This window comes from Bos grunniens, chromosome 11 (genome assembly GCF_055505025.1).
Source record: "Bos grunniens cultivar Pamir isolate PY7600 chromosome 11, Bosgru_T2T1.0, whole genome shotgun sequence".
NCBI lineage: Eukaryota > Metazoa > Chordata > Mammalia > Artiodactyla > Bovidae > Bos > Bos grunniens.
Genome location: NC_141175.1, coordinates 105,952,448 through 105,977,722, shown reverse-complemented (window position 1 = coordinate 105,977,722; position 25,275 = coordinate 105,952,448). Strand labels below are relative to the sequence as shown.

The 25,275-nt window shown below is 44.6% G+C and overlaps 1 protein-coding gene across 4 annotated transcripts in view; it reads right to left on the bottom strand.

Annotated features, from left to right (window-relative positions):
* The window catches only part of ACOXL (acyl-CoA oxidase like), a 328,413-nt gene that overhangs the window by 282,296 nt on the left and 20,842 nt on the right, over window positions 1-25,275 (bottom strand). For all 4 annotated transcript variants that reach the window (XM_086328295.1, XM_086328296.1, XM_086328297.1 and 1 more), the window contains exons 2-3: window positions 20,460-20,556; window positions 4,009-4,092 (exon numbers count right to left, since the gene is read on the bottom strand). In XM_086328295.1, the coding sequence (XP_086184421.1) occupies window positions 4,009-4,092; window positions 20,460-20,556 (181 nt within the window). The remainder of the gene's footprint in view (window positions 1-4,008; window positions 4,093-20,459; window positions 20,557-25,275) is intronic.

The window sequence follows — 25,275 nt, the reverse complement described above, 5'->3', positions numbered from 1 at the left end:
CTTAGCAACTAAACAACAGCAACAAACAACTCATGTGCGGGAAAAGCAAACAGGGTTAATTGTCATTTTTTAAAGTCTTTATTGACTTGTTACAATATTGTTTTTATGTTTTGTTTTTTTGGGCCATGAGGCATGTAGCATCTTAGCTCCCTGACCAGGGATTGAATCCACACCCCCAACATTAGAAAAAAGAAAGTCTTTACCACTGGGCCACGAAGGGAAGTCCCTAATCATCATTTTTGTCCAATTTTCCAAGTCTTTTTATTATGGTATAATAATAACATAAATGTTATAACACAAAGCTTGCCATTTTAGCCACGGTTACGTGTACAGTTCAGCAGGATGAACTGTACTAACAGTATTATGCAACCATTGGCACCACTTCTAAAACTTTTTCATCCTCCCAACAAACTGCCCATTAACCAACAACAGACCCCGTTCTCCTCTTCCCTCGGCCTCTGGGAACCTGTAATTTACTTTTTATCTCTAGAAATTAATTTGTCTATTCTCAAATTTTCATATAAGTGGAATCATACAGTATTTGTCCTCATGGATCTGGCTTATTTCACTTAGCATATTTTCAAGATTCATGTTGTAACATGTACCAGAACTTCACTCATTTTTACGGCTGAGTGATAGTCCATGGTACATTCTATATATTAGACAATATTTTGCTTATTCATTCATGTACTGATGGACACTTGCTTCTTTCAGCCTATGAGGCACTGTGAACAACGCTGCAATGAACACTAGCATACAAGTATCTATTTCGGTCCCTGTTTTAATTCTTTGGGGTACATACCTAGGAGTGGAAATGCTGAATCATACAGTAGTTCTACATTTAACCTTTCGAGTGACTGCCAAACAGCTTTGATTCTATGCATTCATTTAATACTCATGTCTTGACACTTCCTCCATAGCAAGACTGTAGACAGATAGTCTTCAAGGATGCTGCCCTCTAGCGGTGCTAAGCGACATACAGTAGACATGTGAATAAATACCTCAATCCAAAATGGGCGCGCACGCAGACAGACGCTGTAAGTAAGGTACACGGACAGATGACAGCACGTAAGTGGGGTTTAAACTGCAGGCTCCCTGGCGCCTCAGTGATAAAGAATCTCCCTACCAATGCAGGAAACAGGGGTTCCATCCCTGGTCCAGGAAGACCCCACACGCCGTGCAGCAACTCAGCCTGTGCGCTATACCACGGAGCCTGTGCTCTGGAGCTGGCGGACTGAGCTGTTGAGCCCACACGCGGCAAGCACGGACCCTCAACTACACCAAGAGCCCGTGCACCACAGGAAGAGAGGCCCCGCAAAGAGCAGCCCGAGCACAGGCACCAGAGCAGCCCCTGCTCGCCACAGCTCGAGAAAAGCCTGCGCGGCAACACAGACTCGGCGCAGACAGAAATAAATAAATAAACTTGAGGCTGGAGGGAGGTTTCCCTGAAAGAAGGACACTTGAGCTGGGACTTGAGAATGAGTGTCAGGCAGGTGAAGGAGGAGAAAGACAGCATGAGTGGTCCAGATGTGGAAACAAGAGACCGAAAGAAGGCCAAGATATATCCTGGGCAGGACCATATGGCACAGAAGGTGTCTGGAGAGGCGAATGTCCAGCCAGGCCATTTGAGGACCTGTGAGCCAGGTCAAGGGCTGGAGGCCTTCTCTAAACCATAAGAGGAAGAGGTCTTCAGTAGAGGATTGATGTGATCAGAGAAGCATTTTTAAAGGTCTGTTTCTTTAAATCTATTCAAATTTCCTTCTAGGATACTCCGGAGTAAAACTTTTTTTAAAAGTTTTCTAGTGTGGAAAAATTCAAACAAAATAGAAGAGTATCATGAACTCAACAATTCCCAGCTCGTGGTCCATTTTATTCATTTTCCCCCCAGTTCACTCTCCCATTCTACACAGCAGGGGATCTCAAAGTTTATCCCAGACATTCTGTCACTTCATCCCTAAGTATCTCCTAAGCCTCTGTCAAAGGTAAGGACTCTTCTTAAAAGCATGATCCTCAAACCATTATTTCACCTCAGATACAATAATAATCTTTTAATACTGCCAGAGAGCCAATGTTCAAATCTCCCCAACTGATTCCTAGTCTTTCTTTACGGGTTGTTGTTTGAATCAGGGTCTACTTAGGTTGGCTGAAAAGTTCATTCGGGTTTCTCTGTAGCATCTTGTGGCAAAACCCTAAACGAACGTTTTGCCCCACCCAAGAAGTAAGGTCCACACATTGCAACAGGCTGAAATGTTTCTTCCGTCTGCTTGATACCAGAAGCTGCCCTTCCCTCATTCGCTCAAACATTCCCTATGCAGTTCTATGCGCCTGGCTCCGTGCAAGACCCTGCAGCTGCAGACGAGCAGGTGTCCTAGCCAGAGAGTGGGGATGGCCTGTGGGGGCTTCCCCATAGAGATCTGCCAGACAGAAGGTGGGGGCAATGTAGCAAAACGAACAGCTGAGGCTCATGACTCTTGAGCAGGATCCTCTAGGATTTCTGAGAGGAGGAGCTATTTGAGCCTCTGAGGTGACTTTCTTCACTGCGGAAGCCACAGCCAAGAGAGAAGAGACCCTGCCTGGCTGAAATCGTAGGGAAGCCAGCTTCCCCACAAACATTCTCACCTTGGGATGGCATTCACAGAAGTCTTCGTTTTTAATTTCTGTTGCTGCATTTTAAGTCACTTTAGTCGTGTCTGACTCCTTGAGACCCTATGGATAGTAGCCCACCAGGCTCCTCCATCCATGGGATTCTCCGGGCAAGAGTACTGGAGTGGGTTGCCATTTCCTCCTCCAGGGGATCCTCCCCATCCAGGGATCGAACCCAGGTCTCCTATATTGCAGGCAGAATCTTTACCATCTGAGCCACCAAGGAAGCCCTTTTATTCCTACTCATATATAAACGTCTATACCGCAGAACACAAAGAGTTTGCATCTTGGACTCATCAACGGCTTCTTGTTTGATCATTTCCTCTTCATGTTCTTATCATAACTTCTCCCCTTTGGGGACATCAGAACTGGATGTCTGCATGCAGACACTTATTTGGAGATGCAGTGGCATCCAGGGAGGGAGAGGAGGTTACATGCAGAGCCACATGCCTGCTGGGAGACTTAGGGCATTAGGAGAGGTCATGGCACTCATGCCTTTTAAGCTATTCTGTTTACCACCCTTGGTGAGCTGGTACATGCAAACAAGTCTACTGCATGATGCCATTTTATACCCATTTAATCAGCAAAAATGGAGAAGTATATAAGAAGTATATAAGAATCCCAAGTGTTGTTCCACCCGAAGGAGTATTATTCAGCAGTTGAAGACTCAGGAGGACTTTCCTGGTGGTCCAGTGGTTAAGAATCCACGTGCCAGTGCAGGGGGCAGAGGTTCAGTTCCTGGTCCAGGAAGATCCCACATGCCAAAGGGCATTAAGCCCGTGCACCACACCTACTGAAGCCCAAGTGCCTAGAGCCCGTCTCCGCAACAAGAGAATCCCCGCAATGGGAAGCCCACGCACCACCGCCGGAGAGTGGCCCCGCTCAGCACAACCGGAGCGAGCCCGAGCAGCAACGCGGACCCAGTGCAGCCTGCGTAACTAACTAAAACACAAAAGGAAAGGAAAGGAAAATAACTGGCTGGCATAAATGCAGTAAAAGTATACAGAAAGAAAAAGCAAAGAAAACCAAATACCGGATTGAATACAACGACTGAAGCAGAAGTCAAGGGGATGTGTTGGGAGCTGTACCATTTTATAAACATCTCTTGTAGGGACAGACTGACACCTATGGAACTGTTTTGTTTTCTCTCCTTTTGATTCAAAATTATCAGTTCATGGGACGCCCCTGGTATCCTGTGGTTAAGCCACTAAGCTCCCAAGGCAGGGGGCCCAGGTTCAGTCCCTGGTCAGGGAATGAGATCCCGCACACCACACCTAAGACCTAGCGCAGCCAAATAAATAAAAATACAGTGAAATAAAACAAAACTCGCAGTGCATGAAGGCTGGGAGACCCACTGACTTTCACCTTTACTCCTGTGGCCATGTCCGCCATGGAGAGGACTTCTCCTATGACCAGGCTCCGGCTGACAAAATTCCTTGTTTTCTCCACCTGAAAACATGACAGACCCAATGTCAAGATATCCTTAAATCCTAACCATTTAAATTAACATTAAAAAAATAAATAAACATGTTACTTTTACAATTTAAAAAATTCAACACTTTTATTAAGCAATTTTTAAATAAAAAATAATCCTATCACCCTACAGAAGTCAATGTTTTCATCCTTATAAAAATTCTTTTTATTTAAGTATAGTTGATATACAATATTGTGTTAGTTTCAGGTGTCCAGCCAAGTGATTCAGTTAAATTTATATAAATGTATTGTTGTTCAGTTGCTAAGTCATGTCCAGCTCTTTGTGAACCCATGGACTGCAGCACACCAGGCCTCCTTGTCCTTCACCATCTCCTGGAGTTCGTCCAAGTTCATGTCCATTGAATCGGTGATGCCATCCAACCATCTCATCCTCTGCCACTCTCTTCTCCTTTTGCCTTCAATCTTTCCCAGCATCTATCTCTATTATTTTCCATCACTGTTTATGGTGAGGTACTGAGGAGAGTTACTTGTGCTGTACAGTAAATCCTAGTTGTGTATCTCCTTTATATAGTCGTGAGCATCTGTTCATTGTTTTTTAATGCGATCATCTGGTCTCAGACCACAGTCAAAGCAGTTAAAGACTCTCTTCTCCCATAATAGGAAGTCAACTACACCTGCATGGAGCCCAGCCCTGACTGACTTGCCTTTGGCCTCAGGTGGCCTTACCCAAGTCTGCCCCTGGGCCTCCCCTCAACGATTCTCCATGACAACCCACCAGCAGTCCCACCAACAGCGAGAGCCTGGCACAAGTCCAGGTGACCATCCTGATTCAATACAGAGGATTCAGAAGGTTTGGAACATTCTGGACATAGGAAAGGCACTATGCTTCACTTTCCTTTCTAACCACAGACCATCCCTGGGCTTTGATCAGTTAAAAACCATGACGTCTGGCCCCCCTTTGTGACCCTGTCTTCCACTGCTGTGCACAGCAGCCTTGAATCCCAAAGCTGTACAAGCATGCTCTTCTCCACCAGCAAGAAATGGGACAGGACAAGAGCACCATTGCTGTTTCATTTTAAAATTTCAGAGGCAGGTGGCATTTCTGCCAAAAGTAATGGGCCCTTGCATGTGTAAATTCCAATTACCCTTTCTTGGAATTAATGCTAGCTTTTTTTTCCTCTGGTCCTGCGCCCCGGTAATGTGGGATCTTAGTTCCCCGACCCGGGATGGAACTTGTTCCCCATGAGTTGGAAGCTTGGAGTCCCAACCACTGGACCACCAGGGAAGTCTCAATGCTAGCCTTTTTGATTCATCAGTCTCTTCTGAGATGCGCCCCACAAAACTCGTGCAAGCTGCCCACGTGCACGAGTGTATACATGTGTGCTGTGTGTGTTTGTACATGTGTCTAAACTATGCCCCACCAGGGCAGGAGGAGCCTATCTTCCTTGGATGACTCTCAGTTTCCACACTGGCTTAAGCTCTCTCCCCAAACATACTACTTTCCCTCCTGTAGGTTTTTACACTGTTCCTCTCAAGCATTATTAATTTTTTCAAGCAGCAAACTGTCAAGATTTATGACTCTTAGCATGGCTCCTACCCAATGCATCTTGGATTGATTATTTCCTAAAATACCTCCAAGGTTGGAGCACGTACCAGTGCCTGGCTCCAGCATCACTCACACAGGAGAGTTCGTCCCCAGCAAATAATAAAAACCAACTGTAATGGATATTTGTGTGCTTTTTCAGAGGGTCCCTAGGTCCTCTGTCCTGTGGATCCCCACAATGACCCTTCATGAAGGGCTGAGTGGGGCAAGACGTGCTGACCCCATGTCATGGATGGAAGAGTCTAGGCTCAGGGAGATCAAAAGACTTGTCCAACAAGAATCATCTAGTAAGTGGTAGAAGAAGGGCCAGAAACCAGATACTCAGTGTCCTCACGTGGACCTCTTGCATCCAGTCCTCAATGCCCCTCACTGTTGAGCTGGAGGAAGCCCGGGACTCTGGGTGGCCCAGTCCCAGTCATCAACAACTCTCTCCTGTACCACCAGCCTCATCTCCAGAAAGCATGTGACACCAACATGTCCCAGTCCCCAGGTGACTTTGCTAAGAATCACCCCACTCACTTCGTTATAACAGCCCCTTCCTCCCCTTAAACCACATGCTCTGCTGGAGCTAAACCTAACCCATCAGAACCAGGGAAATCCCTCAGCATCTCCAACTAGGCAAGGTTTTCATCATACTTCATTCTCTCCATTTCCACCATGGATGGGGCAGCATGACTTTGCCATCAGTGGGATCCAGCTATGGTCACTTTTACATGCATAAAAGTGAAATAAATTATGATCACATTTCCTAAAGAACCAACCCCCAATGTAGCCATCCTGGAGCATAATAAATTGATTGTGACAGTTCTTTTCCTTCTCGAGTCTCTGCCCAGGACAGAGATCTTTGCCGTTAGATCCTATGGGCAATGCCATAGAAGTCTGCCATTAATGCTCTGGTGTTGACTCAAGCACTCATTTCGGCTGGTCCATTTCAAGACATCAAGTAAAAGTTTCAGAATGAAGACAAGGCTTAATTTGATGGATTTCCTTACTAGCACACACTTTTAACATCTTCTCCACACATAAATTCTCCCTTTTCTTCAGTTCTTCTTTCATTTCATTTTCCTTTGATTTACTAATTGTTCTTAAATAAAGAATGTCTAATATTTACAAGGTCCCCCCATATTCAATTGGCAGCATACTGAACTGCCCATGCTAGTAATGATCAATCAAATAATTAATGCATTTTTTGACATACATTCTTGCAGTATTTCTACCTATCTATATATTCATTTAGGCTGATTGAATATATTCAAGCCAAACTCAATTCCCATATCAGACTATTACCTTATAGTAATTTTAAATTATAATAATTCCATAAATGTATAGAGAATATACTCAAACTTGTATTTTATCCTAAATTATACTCTATGATATTTACATTTCTGCTTAATAAATTCAGTCTCAAATAGAAGGAAGGTAATTTCCCCTAAAATAACCTTCATTTCTTTATAAAGCACTTGATATCTCAGTGAACTCCAGGAGTTGGTGATGGACAGGGAGGCCTGGCATGCTGCGATTCATGGGGTCGCAAAGAGTCGGACACGACTGAGCGATTGATCTGATCTGATCTGATCTGATATATCAGACCTTCGTGATACAATATTCTATTGCAAAGCAAATTCTACAAAAATGTATATTTTTTTATTTTATAAGCCCAGAGAGTCTCCAAAAGACAAACATTCCTTCTTCTTCAACTAAAATCAACTTGATTGAACACTGCATGGATGTCTATAATCTGAGCTTTCTTTCCTCTGATATTAAAAGACCCTTACTGTCCCCTTCATAACCCATTGGCAAGCCCTGTTAGGAGCCCAGCCAAGAGGACTGGGCAAAAAGAGGTTCCTGATCTTAGTTTTCCAACATCAGTCTCCAAACTGGCATATTTGCTTCTTCTATCTTCTGGTTTCAATTTCCCTAATTTAGTTACATTTAATCAGTCTTACTGAATACATAGTCAATACCAGATGGTCAATACTGAAATCAGATTGATTATATTCTTTGCAGCCAAAGATGGAGAAGCTCTATACAGTTGGCAAAAACGAGACCAGGAGCTGACTGTGGCTCAGATCATGAAATCCTTATTGCCAAAGACAAACTGAATTGAAGGGAGTAGGAAAAACCACTAGGCTATTCAGGTATGACCTAAATCAAATCCCTTACGATTATGCAGTGGACGTGACAAATAGATTCAAGGCATTAGATCTGACAGACAGAGTGCCTGAAGAACTATGGATGGAGGTTTGTGACACTGTACAGGAGGCAGTGATCAAGACCATCCCCAAGAAAAAGAAATGAAAAAAGGAAAAATGGTTGTCTAAGGAGGCCTTACAAATACCTGAGAAAAGAAAAGTAAAAGGCAAAGGAGAAAAGAAAAATATACCCATTTGAATGTAGAGTTCCAAAGAATAGCATGGAGACATAAGGAAGCCTTCCTCAGTGACCAATGCAAAGAAACAGAGGAAATCAACAGAATGAGACTAGAGATCTCTTCAAGAATATCAGAGATACCAAGGGAACATTTCATGCAAAGATGGGCTCAATAAAGGACAGAAATGGTATGGACCTAACAGAAGCAGAAGATATCAAGAAGAGGTAGCAAGAATACACAGAAGACCTATACAAAAAAGATCTTCATGACCCAGATAATCACGATGGTGTGATCACTCACCTAGAGCCAGACATCCTGGAATGCGAAGTCAAGTGGGCCTTAGGAAGCATCACTACAAATAAAGCTAGTGGAGGTGATGGAATTCCAGTTGAGCTATTTCAAATCCTAAAATATGATGCTGTGAAGGTGCTGCACTCAATATGCCAGGAAATTTGGAAAACTCAGCAGTGGCCACAGGACTGGCAAAGGACAGTTTTCATTCCAATCCCAAAGAAAGGCAATGCCAAAGAATGCTCCAACTACCGCACAGTTGCACTCATCTCACACGCTAGTAAAGTAATGGTCAAAATTCTCCAAGCCAGGCTTCAACAGGATGTGAATCATGAACTTCTAGATGTTCAAGCTGGATTTAGAAAAGGCAGAGGAACCAGAGATCAAATTGACAACACCTGCTGGATCATCAAAAAAGCAAGAGAGATCCTGAAAAACATCTACTTCTACACCAAAGCCTTTGACTGTGCAGATCACAACAAACTGTGGAAAATTCTTCAAGAGATGGGAATACCAGACCACCTGATCTGCCTCCTGAGAAATCTGCATGCAGATCAAGAAGCAACAGTTAGAACCAGACATGTAACAACAGATTGGTTCCAAATCAGGAAAGGAGTATGTCAAGGCTGTATATCGTCACCCTGCTTATTTAACTTATATGCAGAATACATCATGCAAAATGCCGGGCTGGATGAAGCACAAGCTGGAATCAAGATTGCTGGGAGAAATGTCAATAACCTCAGATATGTGGATGACACCACCCTTACGGCAGAAAGTGAAAAAGAACTAAAGAGCCTCTTGATCAAAGTGAAAGAGAGTGAAAAAGTTGGCTTAAAACTCAACATTCAGAAAACTAAGATCATGGCATCTGATCACTTCATAGCAAATAGATGGGGAAATATTGGAAACAGTGACAGACTTTATTTGGGGGAGGGGGCTCCAAAATCACTACAGATGGTAACTGCAACCATGAAATTAAAAGACCCTTGCTCCTTGGAAGAAAAGCTATGACCAACCTAGACAGCGTATTAAAAAGCAGAGACATTACTTTGCCAACAAAGGTCCATCTAGCCAAAGCTATGGTTTTTCCAGTAGTCATGTATGGATGTGAGAGTTGGACTATAAAGAAAGCTGACCGCCAAAGAATTGATGCTTTTGAACTGTGGTGTTGGAGAAGACTCTTGGGAGTCCCTTGGACTGCAAGGAGATCCAACCAGTCAATCCTAAAGGAAATCAGTCCTGATTATTCACTGAAAGGACTGAAGCTAAAGCAGAAACTCCACTACTTTGGCCACCTGATGTGAAGAACTGACTCATTGGAAAAGACCCTGATGCTGGGAAAGATTGAAGGCAGGAGAAGGGGACAACAGAGGATGAGATGGTTGGATGGCATCACCAACTTGAAGAACATGAGTTTGAGTAAGCTCTGGGAGTTGGTGATAGACAGGAAGGCATGGCGTACTGCAGTCCATGGGGTCACAAAGAGTTGAACATAACTGAGCGACTGAACTGAACTGAATACATGTCCTGTATTATAATAAACCTTCAATTATTTTAGCAAGAAAATGAACCAGAGTAAAACATACAAATAGAATAAGTAAATGGGCTTCAAGGATTCAGTCCTCTGGGGCCTGCTTTAAACAAGACTCTTGCCTACTGGGCTACCTAGTCCTGACCCTCCCTCCAAAAGGGGTCCCAAGTCTGTTCACTGCTTCCATCTCCCATCACCATCTTGAACCTGGACTATTCTAACAGCCTTTCAGCTGGCCTCCTGTTGCACTCTGCCTCAAATATCAGCCAGGATGATCTTAGTATCAAGGCAAAATTTACATACAGCAAAATGCACAGAGCGTAAATGCATGAGCTCTGGTCCATCATCAATTAAGATCACGGGACATCCCTGTGCCACCTAGAAAGTTTCCTCATTCTCCTTTACAGGGTCACCACCCCCATGGGCACCACTGTTCTCTTGTCATCAATATTCACTAGCTTTTCCTGTTCTTGAACTTAGAAAAAATGGAAGTACACAGTATGTACTTTCACATCTGCCTTCTTCTGGGCAAACAAGGCGCCCACGCTGCTCTGTGTATCTGTCGTTCATTCTTTGTCATGGCCAAGTAGTCTTCCATCTGCAGATGTTCCACAGTTTGTCCAATCCCTTATTGATGGACATTTGTGTTGTGTTCAGCATGGGCTTATTTCAAGTAAAGTTGAGGTAAGCATTCATGAACAAGTCCCTGTGGGGATATGTGTTTCCATTTCTCTGTTGTAAGCCCCCAGGAATGCAACTGCTGGTTAAAGGGTTGTAAGGAAGTGCTGAACACTTGTGCAGAATGACTATACCATTTTCCACTCCGACCAACAGTGCGTGAGAATTCTAGTTTCCCCATATCCTCATCAGTATTGTCTTTCCCACCTTCAGCTATTCTCGAGGGCTTGCGATGTCATCTCACTGTGGGCTCTTTGGCTTGTTGGCTGCTGGCTGGCTGGGTTTGTTTGGCTGCACCAGGTCTTCAGGCCCAAGTGAGAACTCTTAGTTGTGGCATGTGGGATCTAGCTGCCTGGCCAGGGATCAAACCTGGGCCCCTACACTGCAAGCTCGGAGTCTGAGCTACCCAGCCACCAGGAAAGCCTCTCATTATGATTTAAATGTGCATTTCTCAGATGACTAAAGATGCTGAGCACATTTTTCTATGCTTATTGGCCATTTGGACCCTTTTATAAAGGGTCTATTCAAGTCTTTGGCCCATTTTTTACATTGAATAGTTTATCTTCTTAGCATTTAGCTCTAAGAACTCTTTATATGTCCTGGGTACAAGGCTTTTGTATCTGGACATAATTTTTTCAGATATATGCATTGTAGGCATTTTTTCCTGGTTTGGTGATTGTCTTTTTCTTCTCTTCATGATGTCTTTTGATGAACAACAGCTTTTAATTTTGATAAAGATCAATTTATCAGTTCTTTTTCTTTTATGTGTTTAGCATTTGACGTCCTCTCTAAGAAACCTCTGCCTTCTCCTTTGTTCTTCCACAAACTCTAATTGTGGAATTCATGTTTAGGTGTATAATACCTCTCAAATTATTTTTGTGTGTAGCATGAGGTAGGGATCAAAGCTAACTTTTTTTCTATAAGTTTATAAGTCATTCCAGCACTATTTATTGAGAAGACTTTTATTTTCCCATTGAATTGCCCTGGCAACATTGTCCAAAAATCTATTGATCACTCATGTGTGGATTTATTTTAGGACTCTCTATTCTGTCCTATTAATCTGTGTGTCTGACCTTATGCCAATACCACATAATCTTGAGACACTGTGAACAAGTCTTGAAATCAAATAGTGAGAGCTCTCCAAATGTGTCCTTTTTTAGAACCGCTTTAACGATTCCAGGTCTTTTGCATTTCCATAAACATTTTTTGAATAAACTTGTAAATTTTGACCGAGATACTATAATACTTCCTTTTTCATTTAAATTTATCTATTTCAATTGGAGGCTAATTACTTTACAATATTGTATTGGTTTTGCCATACACGAACATGAATCTGCCACGGGTGTAATACTTTCAAAACAAGCATTACAGGACTTCCCTGGTAGTCCGGTGGTTAAGACACGACACTTCCACTGCAGAGGGCATAGGTTCAATCCCTGGTCAGGGAACTAAGATTCCATGCTGTGCTGTGTGGTCAAAAACTAGGAAAATATAATAAGCATTATACTGTGCTTCCCTACCTCCTCTTCCCTATCCACCCTTGAGAAAACCCTCCTATGACTACAGTTACCTTTGCAAAACAAATCCAGGATTCTCACTGTGGCCCCCACATCTGACCCTTCTTGCTCTCAGCTGTTCTTTATTCTTGGCTGATTCTCCCCTGAGGCCACAGAGTGGGGGCCCTGAGCACAGTGCTGGGAGAATTCTGTAACAAAGGCTGCCTGTCGCCACTGTGCTTCTGTCCTCCCCAGGGGCCTTGACTACTCCAGGAAAGCCCAGAAGAGGAATGACGGAAAATGACATTCCCATGGCTCTGTCCAAAGATATTTTTCACCTGTCACAATATCACTGCAGCTTTTTGACGGCTTCAGATTTTCCAAATTCTTGCCTTAAATTTAATGCCGCTTCTCTTGGCAGCATATGCTTCCTACCAAACTCCTAGCTGCCTTGGAAATTTTTATGATGATTACTGTAATCATATAATTTACCAACACTGACAGCACCATTGAAGAATGTACTGTATTGACATTACCAGCCTGATTTCATGAGCTTACTTAGCTCTTAATGGGAAGTGCACTATTTTATATGAATTTTAATGGAAAAGAGTGATGGATTGTGTACCTTGCAACTTTACCAAATTTGTTTATCAGTTCTAACAGTTTGTTAGTGGAATCTTTAGGGTTTTCTACATTAAAAAAATTATATCATCTGTGGACAGAGATAGGGTTACTTCTTTTCCAGTTTACCACGCTTGATTTTTATGTCTAGCATCGACAACCATCCGACATAAATTTACTTTTTTATTAGTTTGCTGCCTAAAATGTGAACTCCGTAATGCGGGTATATTTTTTGCCTGTTTTGTTCACTGCCTCTCGAACTACTTTGTAGTAGGCATTCAATAAATGATTGTAAAATGAATGACTCACCTCTCTTGGCACATAGCAGGGCCTTAGCAAACGATAACAGGTAATCACTATTGTTATGTTTAACATAATAGTTCAATGCAAGAAGAATCACTGTGCCTTAAAATGAGAAATTTCCATTATGCAGGATGGTTTCCAGTGCAATAAATACATAGCACCAAGCCCACAGCCGCAGTGGCGTCCCTGGCTGGGTCCTAGCTCACCCCCTGGCCCACCCTTGCAAAGAATCCCTGTAGCGTCACAGATGACAACTCTGTTCAGGTGCCAATCTACACAGAGGAACTTCTGTAAACAGGCCCTCACTCTGTCCTGTCATCTCTGCTCAAATCCTCCAGGGCTTCCCACGGGGCCAGGGCTGACCCAACCAAAGTGCTGGCCAGGTGGCCAGGGCCCAAGTCATGCAGCTGGAGCTGGGACAGGGCCTCCTGCCAGAGACAGCACGCGAGGCCCAGCGCACGGCAGCCTGTCAGGCCCCCAGGTGCTGGTACAAACAGAAGCCGGGGGGTCACGGGCAGAGCCAAGGCCAGGGTGTGGGAGCCAAGAGCGCAAAGGAGTCAGGGACCAGTCCCAGGGTGGGTGGAGCAGGTGTGCCTGGTCATCGTGCTGGCAGTGGTGGGTGACAGAGTGGGCCTGGGTGGGGCCAGAGGGGTGGTGGACAGCCTCAGCCCCCTGGCACATCCCTGCTCAGGTCCTTTCTGCAACACGCCGACAGCGTCAGTGTAATGGCTTCCTGGAAAAGCCTGCTCCTTTTCTCAGGGTTCATGAAGAAAGCAATAGTGATCCGCACTCCCTGATGCCTTCTAAGGGGAGCTGACTTTTGAAGCTTATTCCATTCCAGATCTGACCACCCCCTTGCCCCAGATATGTCTCTAAATATAAAAACCCAAACCATACCAAACAGACACTGTCTAAAATTCTGATTGAAATAATAATTACAGTATGGTGGTGGTTTAGTTACTAACTTGTGTCCGACTTTTGTGATCCCCATGGTCACTTTTGTAGCCCACCAGGCTCCTCTGTCCAGGGGATTTCCCAGGCAAGAAGCGGCAAGAATACTGGAGTGGGTTGCCATTTCCTTCTCCAGGCTCTCCAGGGTCCTTCTCCAGGGTTTGCCATTTCCAAACCCGGGTCTCCTGCACTGCAGGTGGATTCTTTACCAACTGAGCTACGAGGGAAGTCTCTAAAATTCTCGTGAAAATAATAATTACAGTATAATAAAGAATAATTTCATCAGCCACATATGGATGTGAGAGTTGGACTATAAAGAAGGCTGAGTGCCTAACCCTAACCCGAATTGTTGCTTTTGAACTGTGGTGTTGGAGAAGACTCTTGAGAGTCCCTTGGACTGCAAGGAGATCCAACCAGTCCATTCTGAAGAAGATCAGTCCTGAGTATTCATTGGAAGGACTGATGCTGAAGCTGAAACTCCAATACTTTGGCCACCTGATATGAAGAGCCGATTCACTGGAAAAGACCCTGGCTGGCAAAAACTGGGGGCAAGAGGAGAAGCAGGTAACAGAGGATGAGATGGTTGGATGGCATCACCGACTCAGTGGCAACATGAATTTGAGCAAGCTCTGGGAGATAGTGAAGGACAGGGAAGCCTGGTATGCTGCAGTCAGTGGGATCACAAAGAGTCTTGGCAACTGAACAATATACTCTTAAAACTTATCTCAGATTCCAAAGAGCTTTTGTTTACACAGGTTGTATCTATCAAGTTGCCATACAATTAAAGCTGAGAATTTCTAAAATATTTACTCATTTAAAAACAATAATGAACCTATTACATGTTAATGTAAATGACAAAATTCTTATGAAAAACAACCATCATTTTCAAGCCAAAAAATAATCAATGAGAAGAATGGTATTGTTTTGCATTTTTACAAATTGCTTTAGCATCTGGCTAATAAAGCCAGCTGGCCTCTCGCGCCTGCTTCTGCGCTCCATGTTTTGCCCTACGCTGTTTGGGTTGCAATTGATGATGAAAATCTGCTGTCATGCTTGCAGGCAGCTGACGTCTACTTTTCAGGTAGAATCAAGATGTGAAAGGGTCTGGAGTAACCCCGAGGGGTCCTCAGATTATGCTTTGAGAACCACTGGCTTAGATAATAAAGATGCTACCACACCCACAGCCCACGTGGCTCATGTTAGGATGAGAAGAGCTCAGGTGGGAAAGAAGACGGCTGAGGTGGGGGTGGAGGAAGCAGTCACGGGTGCAGTGGGGCTGCAAACCCAGATACCCATCCCCATTCCTCCTACACTTGGCCAGGAATAGCCTGAGTCCCACTGGCTCCCTCCTGGGAAAAGGAAATATTAAGATGAAGTATCCCTGAGTCAGCCCCGAACCATGATTCAGTTCAGTCACTCAGTCATGTCTGACTCTTTGTCACCCCATGGACTGCAGCACACCAGGCTTCCCTGTCCATCACCAACTCCCAGAGCTTACTCAAATTCATGTCCATTGAGTCCGTGATGCCACCCAACCATCTCATCCTCTGTCATCCCCTTCTCCTCCTGCCCCCAATCTTTCCCAGCATCAAGGTCTTTTCCAGTGAATCAGTTCTTCACATCAGGTGGCCAAAGTAGTGGAGTTTCAGCTTCAGCATCAGTCCTTCCAATGAATAATCAGGACTGATTTCCTTTAGGATGGACTGGTTGGACCTTCTTGCAGTCCAAGAGACTCTAAAGAGTCTTCTCCAACACCAAACTTCAAAAGTATCAATTCTTTGGTGGTCAGCTTTCTTTATAGTCCAACTCTCACATCCATACGTGACTACTGGAAAAACCATAGCTTTGACTAGATGGACCTTTGTTGGCAAAGTAATGTCTCTGCTTTTTAATATGCTGTCTAGGTTGGTCATAGCTTTTCTTCCAAGGAGTAAGTGTCTTTTCATTTCATGGCTGCAGTCACCATCTGCAGTGATTTTGGAGCCCAATAAAATAATTATAAGAAATAATTTAAGATTATTATTAATATTTAATAATCATTAAATTATTATTAAATTTAAATATAATCATTAAATTATTATAATTTAATGATTATAAGAAAATAAAGTCTCTCACTGTTTCCATTGTTTCCCCATCTATTTGCCATAAAGTGATAGGACCAGATGCCATGATCTTAGTTTTTGGAATGTTGAGTTTTAAGCCAGCTTTTTCACTCTCTCCTTTCACTTTCATCAACGGCTCTTCAGTTCCTCTTTGCTTTCTGCCATAAGGGTGGTGTCATCTGCATATCTGAGGTTATTGATACGAACCATGATTGGCAGGGATCAAATGTGGGATGGGAACAATCTAGAGAGACAGTGCGGGGTACCGAGAAAGAAGGTCAGCACTTCGGTTCTCAAGCCAGGACACAGCCTGCATCACCTGAAAGATGTAGATGCTGATCTGATGGGCCTGACCGACAGCCTGGGTGGCAAGAGTCTGGAAAGCTCCTTTAGGGGGTTCTAGTGCACCGGGGGGTGAAATCACCAGATCTGAGTGGGCTCAGGAAGCAACCGCCCTGGCTTTGAATCTGTGCTCCACTAGTTACACACACAGCTTACTACTTGCGTGTGTGTGCACGTATGCTCAGTCGCTCAGTTGTGCCCAACTCTTTGCCACCCCCTGGACTGTAGCCTGCCAGTCTTCTCTGTCCATGGGATTTTCCAGGCAAGAATACTGGAGTGGGTTTCCATTCCCTATGACCTCTAGTCAATTCCTCAGCCTCAGTTTACTCATCGGAGAAGGCAATGGCACTCCACTCCAGTACTCTTGCCTGGAAAATCCCATGGATGGGGGAGCCTGGAAGGCTGCAGTCCGTGGGGTCGCTGAGGGTCGGACATGACTGAGTGACTTCACTTTCACTTTCACACATTGGAGAAGGAAATGGCAACCCACTCCAGTGTTCTTGCCTGGAGAATCCCAGGGACGGCGGAGCCTGGTGGGCTGCCGTCTATGGGGTTGCACAGAGTCGGACACGACTGAAGCGACTTAGCAGAGCAGCAGCAGTTTACTCATCTGTAAAATGAGAATACCTTTAAGGTTGTCAGGAATACTAAATGAGATCATCCATTCATTCAAAGTTCTTAGAGCTGCAACTGGCACAAAATACGAATTTAGTAAACGTGAGCTGTTGTTACGAGTTATGGTGATTTGGGTGCAGACCATCAGCCTACACGGACAAGTGTTTGAGGAGATGGGACCAGGCACCCAAGGAAGGGGATGGGGTCCAGTTCTAGCGCTTCCACAAAAGAGATATCCCAACCGGGTCCTCTGTGTCTTCATCTGGAAATCCTGGGAGCTAGGACTTCCACCATGCAGGACCTGGTCCTGAATTCTCAGGGAGAGAGGAGAGAGTTGACTGAGGGGCACAAAGACGATGCTGCTGGAAGCGGGTGCAGGAAGAGTCAAAAAGGTGCAATGAGATTATTCACACTGTGTGTGTGTGTGGGGGGGGTGTGCACGCGCACATGTGCAAGTGTATATGCTCTGTAGTCAAGGTCAGATACTGTTTTCCTTTTCAAATTATCGAAACATCTCTAATCTAGAGCAGATGACAGAGGGGAGAAGACAGAGTGGAAACATTTTAATGGCTTCTTCTCAGCCTGTGGGCTGTCTGCCGAGACTTGAGACAAATGCGGCTCGCTCCTCGTTCGTCTTCAGGAACATCATCATCACATGTTACACGCCGCCCTCTGCCTGGGCGCTCATCAGATCGTCCCCGAAAGTTAAGAGCAACACGAGGGCCAGGGAAAGATGGAAGGACTTGGACCACTCTCTGATCGGGCAGTGCAGCCATGACTCAATAATTTCAGGAAGAAGCAGATAAATCATGGATGAATCATACAACACTTCTTCTAGAATTACTGGCTGTGGACAGCTCCTCCAGCTGTTCACGGGGTAGAATTTGAGAGTCTTTACACACAGATGTGCTGCTGAATCTTAGGACACCCGTCCCCCAAGAGGAGCCTGTGCCCTGGTGACCGATGACCGACTAGTTTAATTTCCTTCAGGCTTTTTGACTTTTGCTAATTCACGCAGAGAGAAGTGCCAAACAGCCTGAAATAAGTAACAGAAATGAACTGGAGGGATCATCCAAGGCCAATCCTGTGCCTCCCAGAGGAATCATACCTAATCATCCAGGACAGAGCTGTCTGGCTGCTGAAGACCTCAGAGGGAGCCAAGGAAACAGGAAGCTAATTGGATGCAGGGCTTCACACGCTTCATGGGAGCAAGAGTGCACAGGCTATGCCTTCAGACATGGGGGTCGGGCTGAAACTGGCAAACCTCATTACAGGATTAACTCTCACGTCTGGGTCTTGAATTTTGACACTAAGTTAAGCCTTAGACATAATGGGCTGATTAAAGGGGCAGGGGACTGGCCCCCATGTCAAGTTCTTACCTTCCCCCCAGCCCCAGGCTGGATGCATTTGGAGGCCTGGCTGTGATGGAGAAAGCAGCTGAAAGCAAAGAGGGATTAGGGTTTCTTTATGTTTGGTTGGTTGGTTGGTGGGCTGTTTGGTTGGTAATTCGGTTGGTTGTTTGTTTTGTTGGTTAGTTGGTTGGTAGGCTGGTTGTTTATTTTGTTGGTTAGTAGGTTGGTTAGTTGGTTGGTTGGTTAGTTGGCAGGTTGGTAGGTAGGTTGTTTGGTTGTTAGGTTGGTTGGTTGGTTAGGTGGTTGGTTGTTGGTTGGTTGTTTTCTTGGTTGGTCATTAGTTGGCAGGTTGGTAGGTTGTCTGGCTGGTAGGTTGGTTGGTAGATTAATTGGTTGGTTGTTTGGTTGTATTCACTTCTTTTTTTTTTTAATTTTATTTTATTTTTAAACTTTACATAATCGTATTCACTTCTAAATGTATGTTCCATTTAGAGGCAATTCACCAGTTTGGACATCTACTTTGCCAGTATGTTCTGATTGGTGCAAAACTATTTTCCAGGCTTTGCCCAGCATGTGTCACCCTGTTCTGTGGGTGTTTCCTTGCACATACTCTCCATCTAAGGGTGACAATGCTGTGCCCCTGTCACCTCGGAGGGACTGCAGGACCTCACCAGGAGATACCAAAGCTCTGCCCATAACTCCCTCCTGATGAGAAGATGCTGACTTCTGTCCCTGCTTCCCCAGGACAGACAGCCAACCAAGGTGGGTGAGGGGGTGGGATCTGGTCTCAACCAATGACCTCAGGCCCCCACTGGCTCTGATTCACATTCCACAGAGAAACAAGGCTCCGTGGTCTCCTGAATGGGCAAGACTCCCACCAGTCAGTCCTCAGCCTCTCCCTCTACAAACCACGGGGGGCACAAAGGGGGCTGGGCTCACTCTAGAATACATTCAGCTTCTCAGCATCTAAGGAAGCTCAGCCCCAGTTCAGGCCCCTCCCCCAGGGGTCTCACGAAGAGGTATATTGTTCCTGTATAAAATGTTAGGTTTAAGGAAGCTATGAAGCTGCATGAATGGACTTTGTTGGTGGTGTTCAGTCACTAAGTCGTGTCCATCTCTTTGTGACCCCATGGACTCTAGCACACCAGGCTTTCCTGTCCTTCACTATCTCCCAGAGTTTGCTCAAACTCATGGCCATTGAGTCAATGATGCCATCCAACCAACCCATCCTCTGTCACCCCCCTCACCTCCTGCCCTCAATCTTTCCCAGCATCAGGGTCTTTTCCAATGAGTCAGTTCTTCACATTAAGTGGCCAAAGTTTTGGAACTTCAGCTTCAGCATCAGTCCCTCCAATGAATATTCAGGGTTGGTTTCCTTTAAGATTGACTGGCTTGATCTCCTTGCAGTCCAAGGGACTCTCGAGAATCTTCTCCAGCACCACAGTTCAAAAGCACCAATTCTGTTGGACTTGGCCTTCTTTACGGTCCAACTCTCACATCCATACAAGACTACTGGGAAAACCATAGCTTTGACTACATGGAACGAACTTAATGGACTATATGGAATGGACTTAAACTCGGGTAAATATAGAGCTCCTAATGCTAGCCTCACAAAGGAATCCTCTCCTCACATTTTCTTTGCTTCTTTCCTTCTCTCTTTTTAGCAAGGCTAAATTGACTAAAATAATTTCACTGCATTGAGAATGGCAATTTTTAGACAAACAAGACTCATCCATTTTTGACAAGACTAAAATGCTTGAAAAGCCTGTAAAATGAATTTTTTATTTTTATTATTTTATTATTATATTTCTCAGATATTTGAATTTGAAACCCCAGATCATATTTGTTTTGTGAACAAATATTTTACTACCTTTGCTGATTCTCCTACTTCCTGGCCTGTTGGCTTGAGAGAAGTGAATGTCAATTAGATTAACAGGAAGGCAGCAGAAAAGGAGGGTGAGGGAGACACTCCCATACCCACCAAATTGTCTGCTCCCCCAGGACAGAATTAATGCTCTTCCTTCCACAAGTTGCAAAAGCAAACAAAGCAAAACAAAATCTTTTTCTCTCTCTGTCTCTCTCTCATTCACTCACACACTTTACACCATAATAACAGTGAGACTCACCTGATCCTGAATTGCACGTTTTAACAGAGGTAGACCCATGGTAAATGTCACTCTCTGAAATGTCAAAGTTCTCATTTCATCCAGACTCAAATCATACCTGTGACAAATGGATACAAAATAGGTGTTAAGACCTTGAATTGACCGTGAATGGAGCCTGTGGACCCAGGGATCTGATAGGACAGACATCTTTTCTGGGTCTCCCTAGCTCTTGTTTGATACTGTGCTTCAAAAGCAGCCAATGTGTGTGTGACACAGGCTGAGTGGTCAATACAGGGGGTCAAATGGAAAGAAAGGAAGGTTTCGTATTTGCAGGGTAGGAACAGAAATGCAGACTTAGAGACGGACGTGTGGACGGGGTGGGGGGCGCGGAGAGGGGAGGGTGGGATGAACTGGGAGGTTGGGACTGACATGCATACACTCCCATGGATAAGACAAAGGACTAGTGGAAACCTCCTCTATCGCACAGGGAGCTCAGTCCAGTGCTCTGTGGTGACTTAGAGGATTGGGGTTGGGGGGAAGTGGGAGGGAGCCTCAAAAGAGAGAGGACATATTTATGCTTACAGCTGATTCACACTACTGTACAGCTGAAATTAACACAGCATAGTAAAGCAATTATCCTCCAATGAGAAAGATGATTTTCTGGAATTCCCTTGCTTTCTCCATGATCCAGTGAATTCTGGCAATTTGATCTCTGGTTCCTCTGCCTTTTCTAAACCCAGCTTGTACATCTGAAAGTTCATATACTGCTGAAGTCTAGCTTGAAGGATTTTGAGCATAATCTTGCTAGCATGTAAATTAAAGGATACATATTCCAAAATGTTTTAACTTATTTTGACCTGTACACTTAAATATAACCACTAGATGGCGCTTGTTCTTCACTTCAACAGCCACCCCAAGGAATTACTATTTAACAAAGATAGCAAAGCTGCATGAAAAAAATCTTAGAATCTGTCCTCCTGAAAGCTTGAACATTTGCTTATCATAATATGAATGTCTAAATTCCTAATGCTTTTCAAGTAAAAAGGAAACTATCTCTGTGATGGAAAAGTCAGGGTTTCAGGAACATCTCAAGCTCTCCCATGAAACATACATATTTGTTTGTGCATTTTCTGTTTTTAAATATCAATCTCTACACTTAGCAATCTTAGTCTTTCTGTTTGTTCTTGTGCTCAGTCATGTCAGACTCTGTGACCCCATGGACTGAGGCCCACCAGGCTCCTCTGTCCACAGAATTTTCCGGCAAGAATACTGGAATGGGTTGCCATTTCTTACTTCAGGGCATCTTTCTGACCCAGGGATTGAACTCTCATCTCTTGCATCTCCTGCAGGGCAGGTGGATTCTTTATCACTGCACCCCTTGGGAAGCTTTGTTATGCAAACAGTATTTAGCATTTAAGGTGGCCTACTAAGATTACTGGGCTTCCCAGGGGGCGCAGTGGTACAAAGAATCAGTGAAGGAGACTGGGGTTCAATCCCTGGGTCAGGAAGATGCCCTGGAGGAGGAAATGGCAACCCACTCCAGTATTCTTTCCTGGAAAATTCCAGGGACAGAGGAGCCTGGCAGGAGACACTCCATGGGGTCACAAAGAGTCAGACGGACTCAGCACACATACACACACAAGGTATAAATCATAAATAACAATGGTTTTTGGTATTTTAACAGATACAGTTTCTCTTTTCTGTCTTCTTGGGTCTGTAAGATATGAAGATTTGGCAAATATTTTTATGTCTGTGCCGTAAGTGGCAGAGAGAGGTCCTATGGAATTAAGAGGCCTGGCAGGTCCTGGGTAGACGGCATGAGAGTTGAGAGTAAGAGCTGGGACTCGTACGCTGGGCAGCTCCTTGAGGACAGCTGTTGGGGTGGCGATGGGGCGCAGAGAGGGCCGGCTCTACTCCCAACAGCCCCACCGTCTGACTTATCTACTGGTGGTCTGTGTAGGACTTAGCTTTTTAAAACATGGTTCCATTATTAACAACAAGCTTGAAAACCTCTGAGCTAGGATCATTACAGGCAAGAACAAAAGCAAAAGACAGGAGCTTCATTTTTCCTGAGTCGTGTAGGGAATCAGCATCCAGCAAAAGTATTAATAAGACAATGCAATGGCACCCCACTCCAGTACTGTTGCCTGGAAAATCCCATGGACGGAGGAGCCTGGTGGGCTGCAGTCCATGGGGTCGCTGAGGGTCGGACACAACTGAGCAACTTCACTTTCACTTTTCACTTTCATGCATTGGAGAAGGAAATGGCAACCCACTCTGGTGTTCTTGCCTGGAGAATCCCAGGGATGGGGGAGCCTAGTGGGCTGCCGTCTATGGGGTCACACAGAGTCGGACACGACTGAAGTGACTTGGCGGCAGCAGCAGCCTCACTGGGAAGTTCCACATGTGGAATTAGGACCAAACTATAAGATACTAATTTAAAAAACTGAATCATAAATACCTAACAGAGAGGCTGAAATAAAAAACACTGATAATATCAAGTGTTAAGAAGACAAAGAGTAGCTGGATCTCTCGTTCACTAGTAGTGGGAATTTTGAAAAAAATGCTATAGCCTCTCTGGAAAAGTTTAACAGTGTCAGTGTTATGAAGTCAATCCTAAAGGAAATCAACCCTGAATATTCACTGGAAGGACAGATGTTGAAGCTCCAATACTTTGGCGACCTGATGAGAAGCGCTGAGTCATGGAAAAGATCCTGATGCTGAGAAAGATTGAGGAGAGGAGGAGAAGGGAATGACAGAAGAGATGGTTGGATGGCATCATGAATTCAATCACCATGAGTCTGAGCAAACTCCAGGAGATAGTGCAGGACAGGGAAGCCTGGCGTGCTGCAGCTGATGGGGTCGAAAAGAGTCGGACACAACTTAGTGACCGAACGACAAGAACGTGAAGTTAAACACACACTTGAGTTTACAGCTCAGCTCAAATACTCACTCCTGGGTATTTACCAGAGAGAAATGAAAGCCTCCATTCACGCAAACAATTGTACATGCATGTTTATAGCAACTTTATTTGTAATCACCAAAGACAGACATAAATCCAAATGTCCCTCGATTAGGGAACAGATAAACTGTGGTGCGTTCATACAGTAGAGCACTACACAGCAATACAAAGGAGTGAACGACTGATACACATGACCACCGCGACGATCTCCAAGCACTGTGTTGAGTGAAAAGAAGCCAACCTCAGGACTTCCCTGGTGGTCCAGTGGTTAAGACTCTGCCCTCCCAGTGCAAGGGGCCCAGGTTCAACCACTGCTCAGAGAGCTAGACCCCCAGTGCACATCTAAGAGTTTGAATGCTGCAACTAAAACCCCCACACGCCACAATGGAGATCAAAGGTCCCATGTGCCGAGACTAAGATCGAGCCAGCCAAACACATAAATAAACATTCTTTTAAAAATTCTTGTAGAAGAATGTTCGTATCAACTTTATTCATAAGAGCCCCAAACTGGAAAGCATCCAGACAGCCATCATTCATTAACAGAATTGATAAATTATGATCTAGTTGTAAAATGGAATATTACCTAGCAATGAAAAGGAATGTACTATGTACGTGCTTCTCTGTCCATGGGATTTCCCAGACAAGAATACTGCGGTGGGGAGCCATTCCCTTCTCCAAGGGATCTACCCGATCCAGGGATCGAACCTGGGTGTCCTGCATTGCAGGTAGATTCTTTACCGCTGAGCCACCAGGGAAGCCCAAGGAATGCACTCCTGATACGTATAAATGGCGTGTATTAATCTAGAAAACATTGTTTTGGACTCTCTGGGATCTCTCGCTCTGGAAAGCCAGCAACCATGATGTGGACACTCAAGCAGCCTGATAGAAAAGTCCACCTGGGAAGATGCTGAGGCCTCCAGCCAACTAGCCATGTGAGCGCCCCACCTCTGAGGCAGCTCTGCCAGCCCCAGCCAAACCTTTATACACCTTCAGCCCCAACCAACACCCTACATGCAACGTCAGGGAAGACCCAGCTAAGACGCTGTGAAATTCCTCACCCACAGAAAGTGCTGCTAAGCTTAGAGGTAATTTGCTATGCAATTACCTATCAATAGATAGGGAATACACATGGCATCATCAAATACACTCACACACACACACACACACACACACACACACAACTGATGGGCATAAACTAGTATCTTATAAGCATTTTAATAATATGTAATACACCAAGAACAAAGCAACAGTCATAAAATTATAGCCTAATGAATTATCACAAAGATTACACCCACCTGTATAATCCCCAGCCAACAGCACATCAGCTGACTCCCTCCGTGGTCTCTCTCTTGAGCATGCCCTCTCTCCTGCCCATGCTAGCTGCCCTCCTGACCTGTAATGCCATGGATTATTTTTGACCACTTTTGAATATTAAGGAAATGGGATTAGTCACAATGTCCTCTCTTGTGTCTGGCTTCTCTCACTCAACATGGCTAATAAGATTCCTCCTAAGTGTCTATTGTAGCTGTGGTTCATGCATTTTCATTGCTTTATGGGATTAAATTGAATTATTATACCACAAAAAATATGCCGTGTGAACACACTGTAAGATTCCATTTCTATTAAATTCTGAAACAAACAAAACCAAAACACAGCAGGAACAAAAGCAGAAGAGTGGTTGTCTCTTGGAGGGCAGGGCAGAGGTGGGCAGGGCATGAGAGGGGCACAGGGGAGCTTTCCAGGGTGGTTGTCTCTTGGAGGTGGGGAGGGCATGAAAGGGGCACGGGGGAGCTTTCCAGGGTGATTGTCTCTTGGAGGGCAGGGCAGAGGTGGGCAGGGCATGAGAGGGGCACAGGGGAGCTTTCCAGGGTGGTT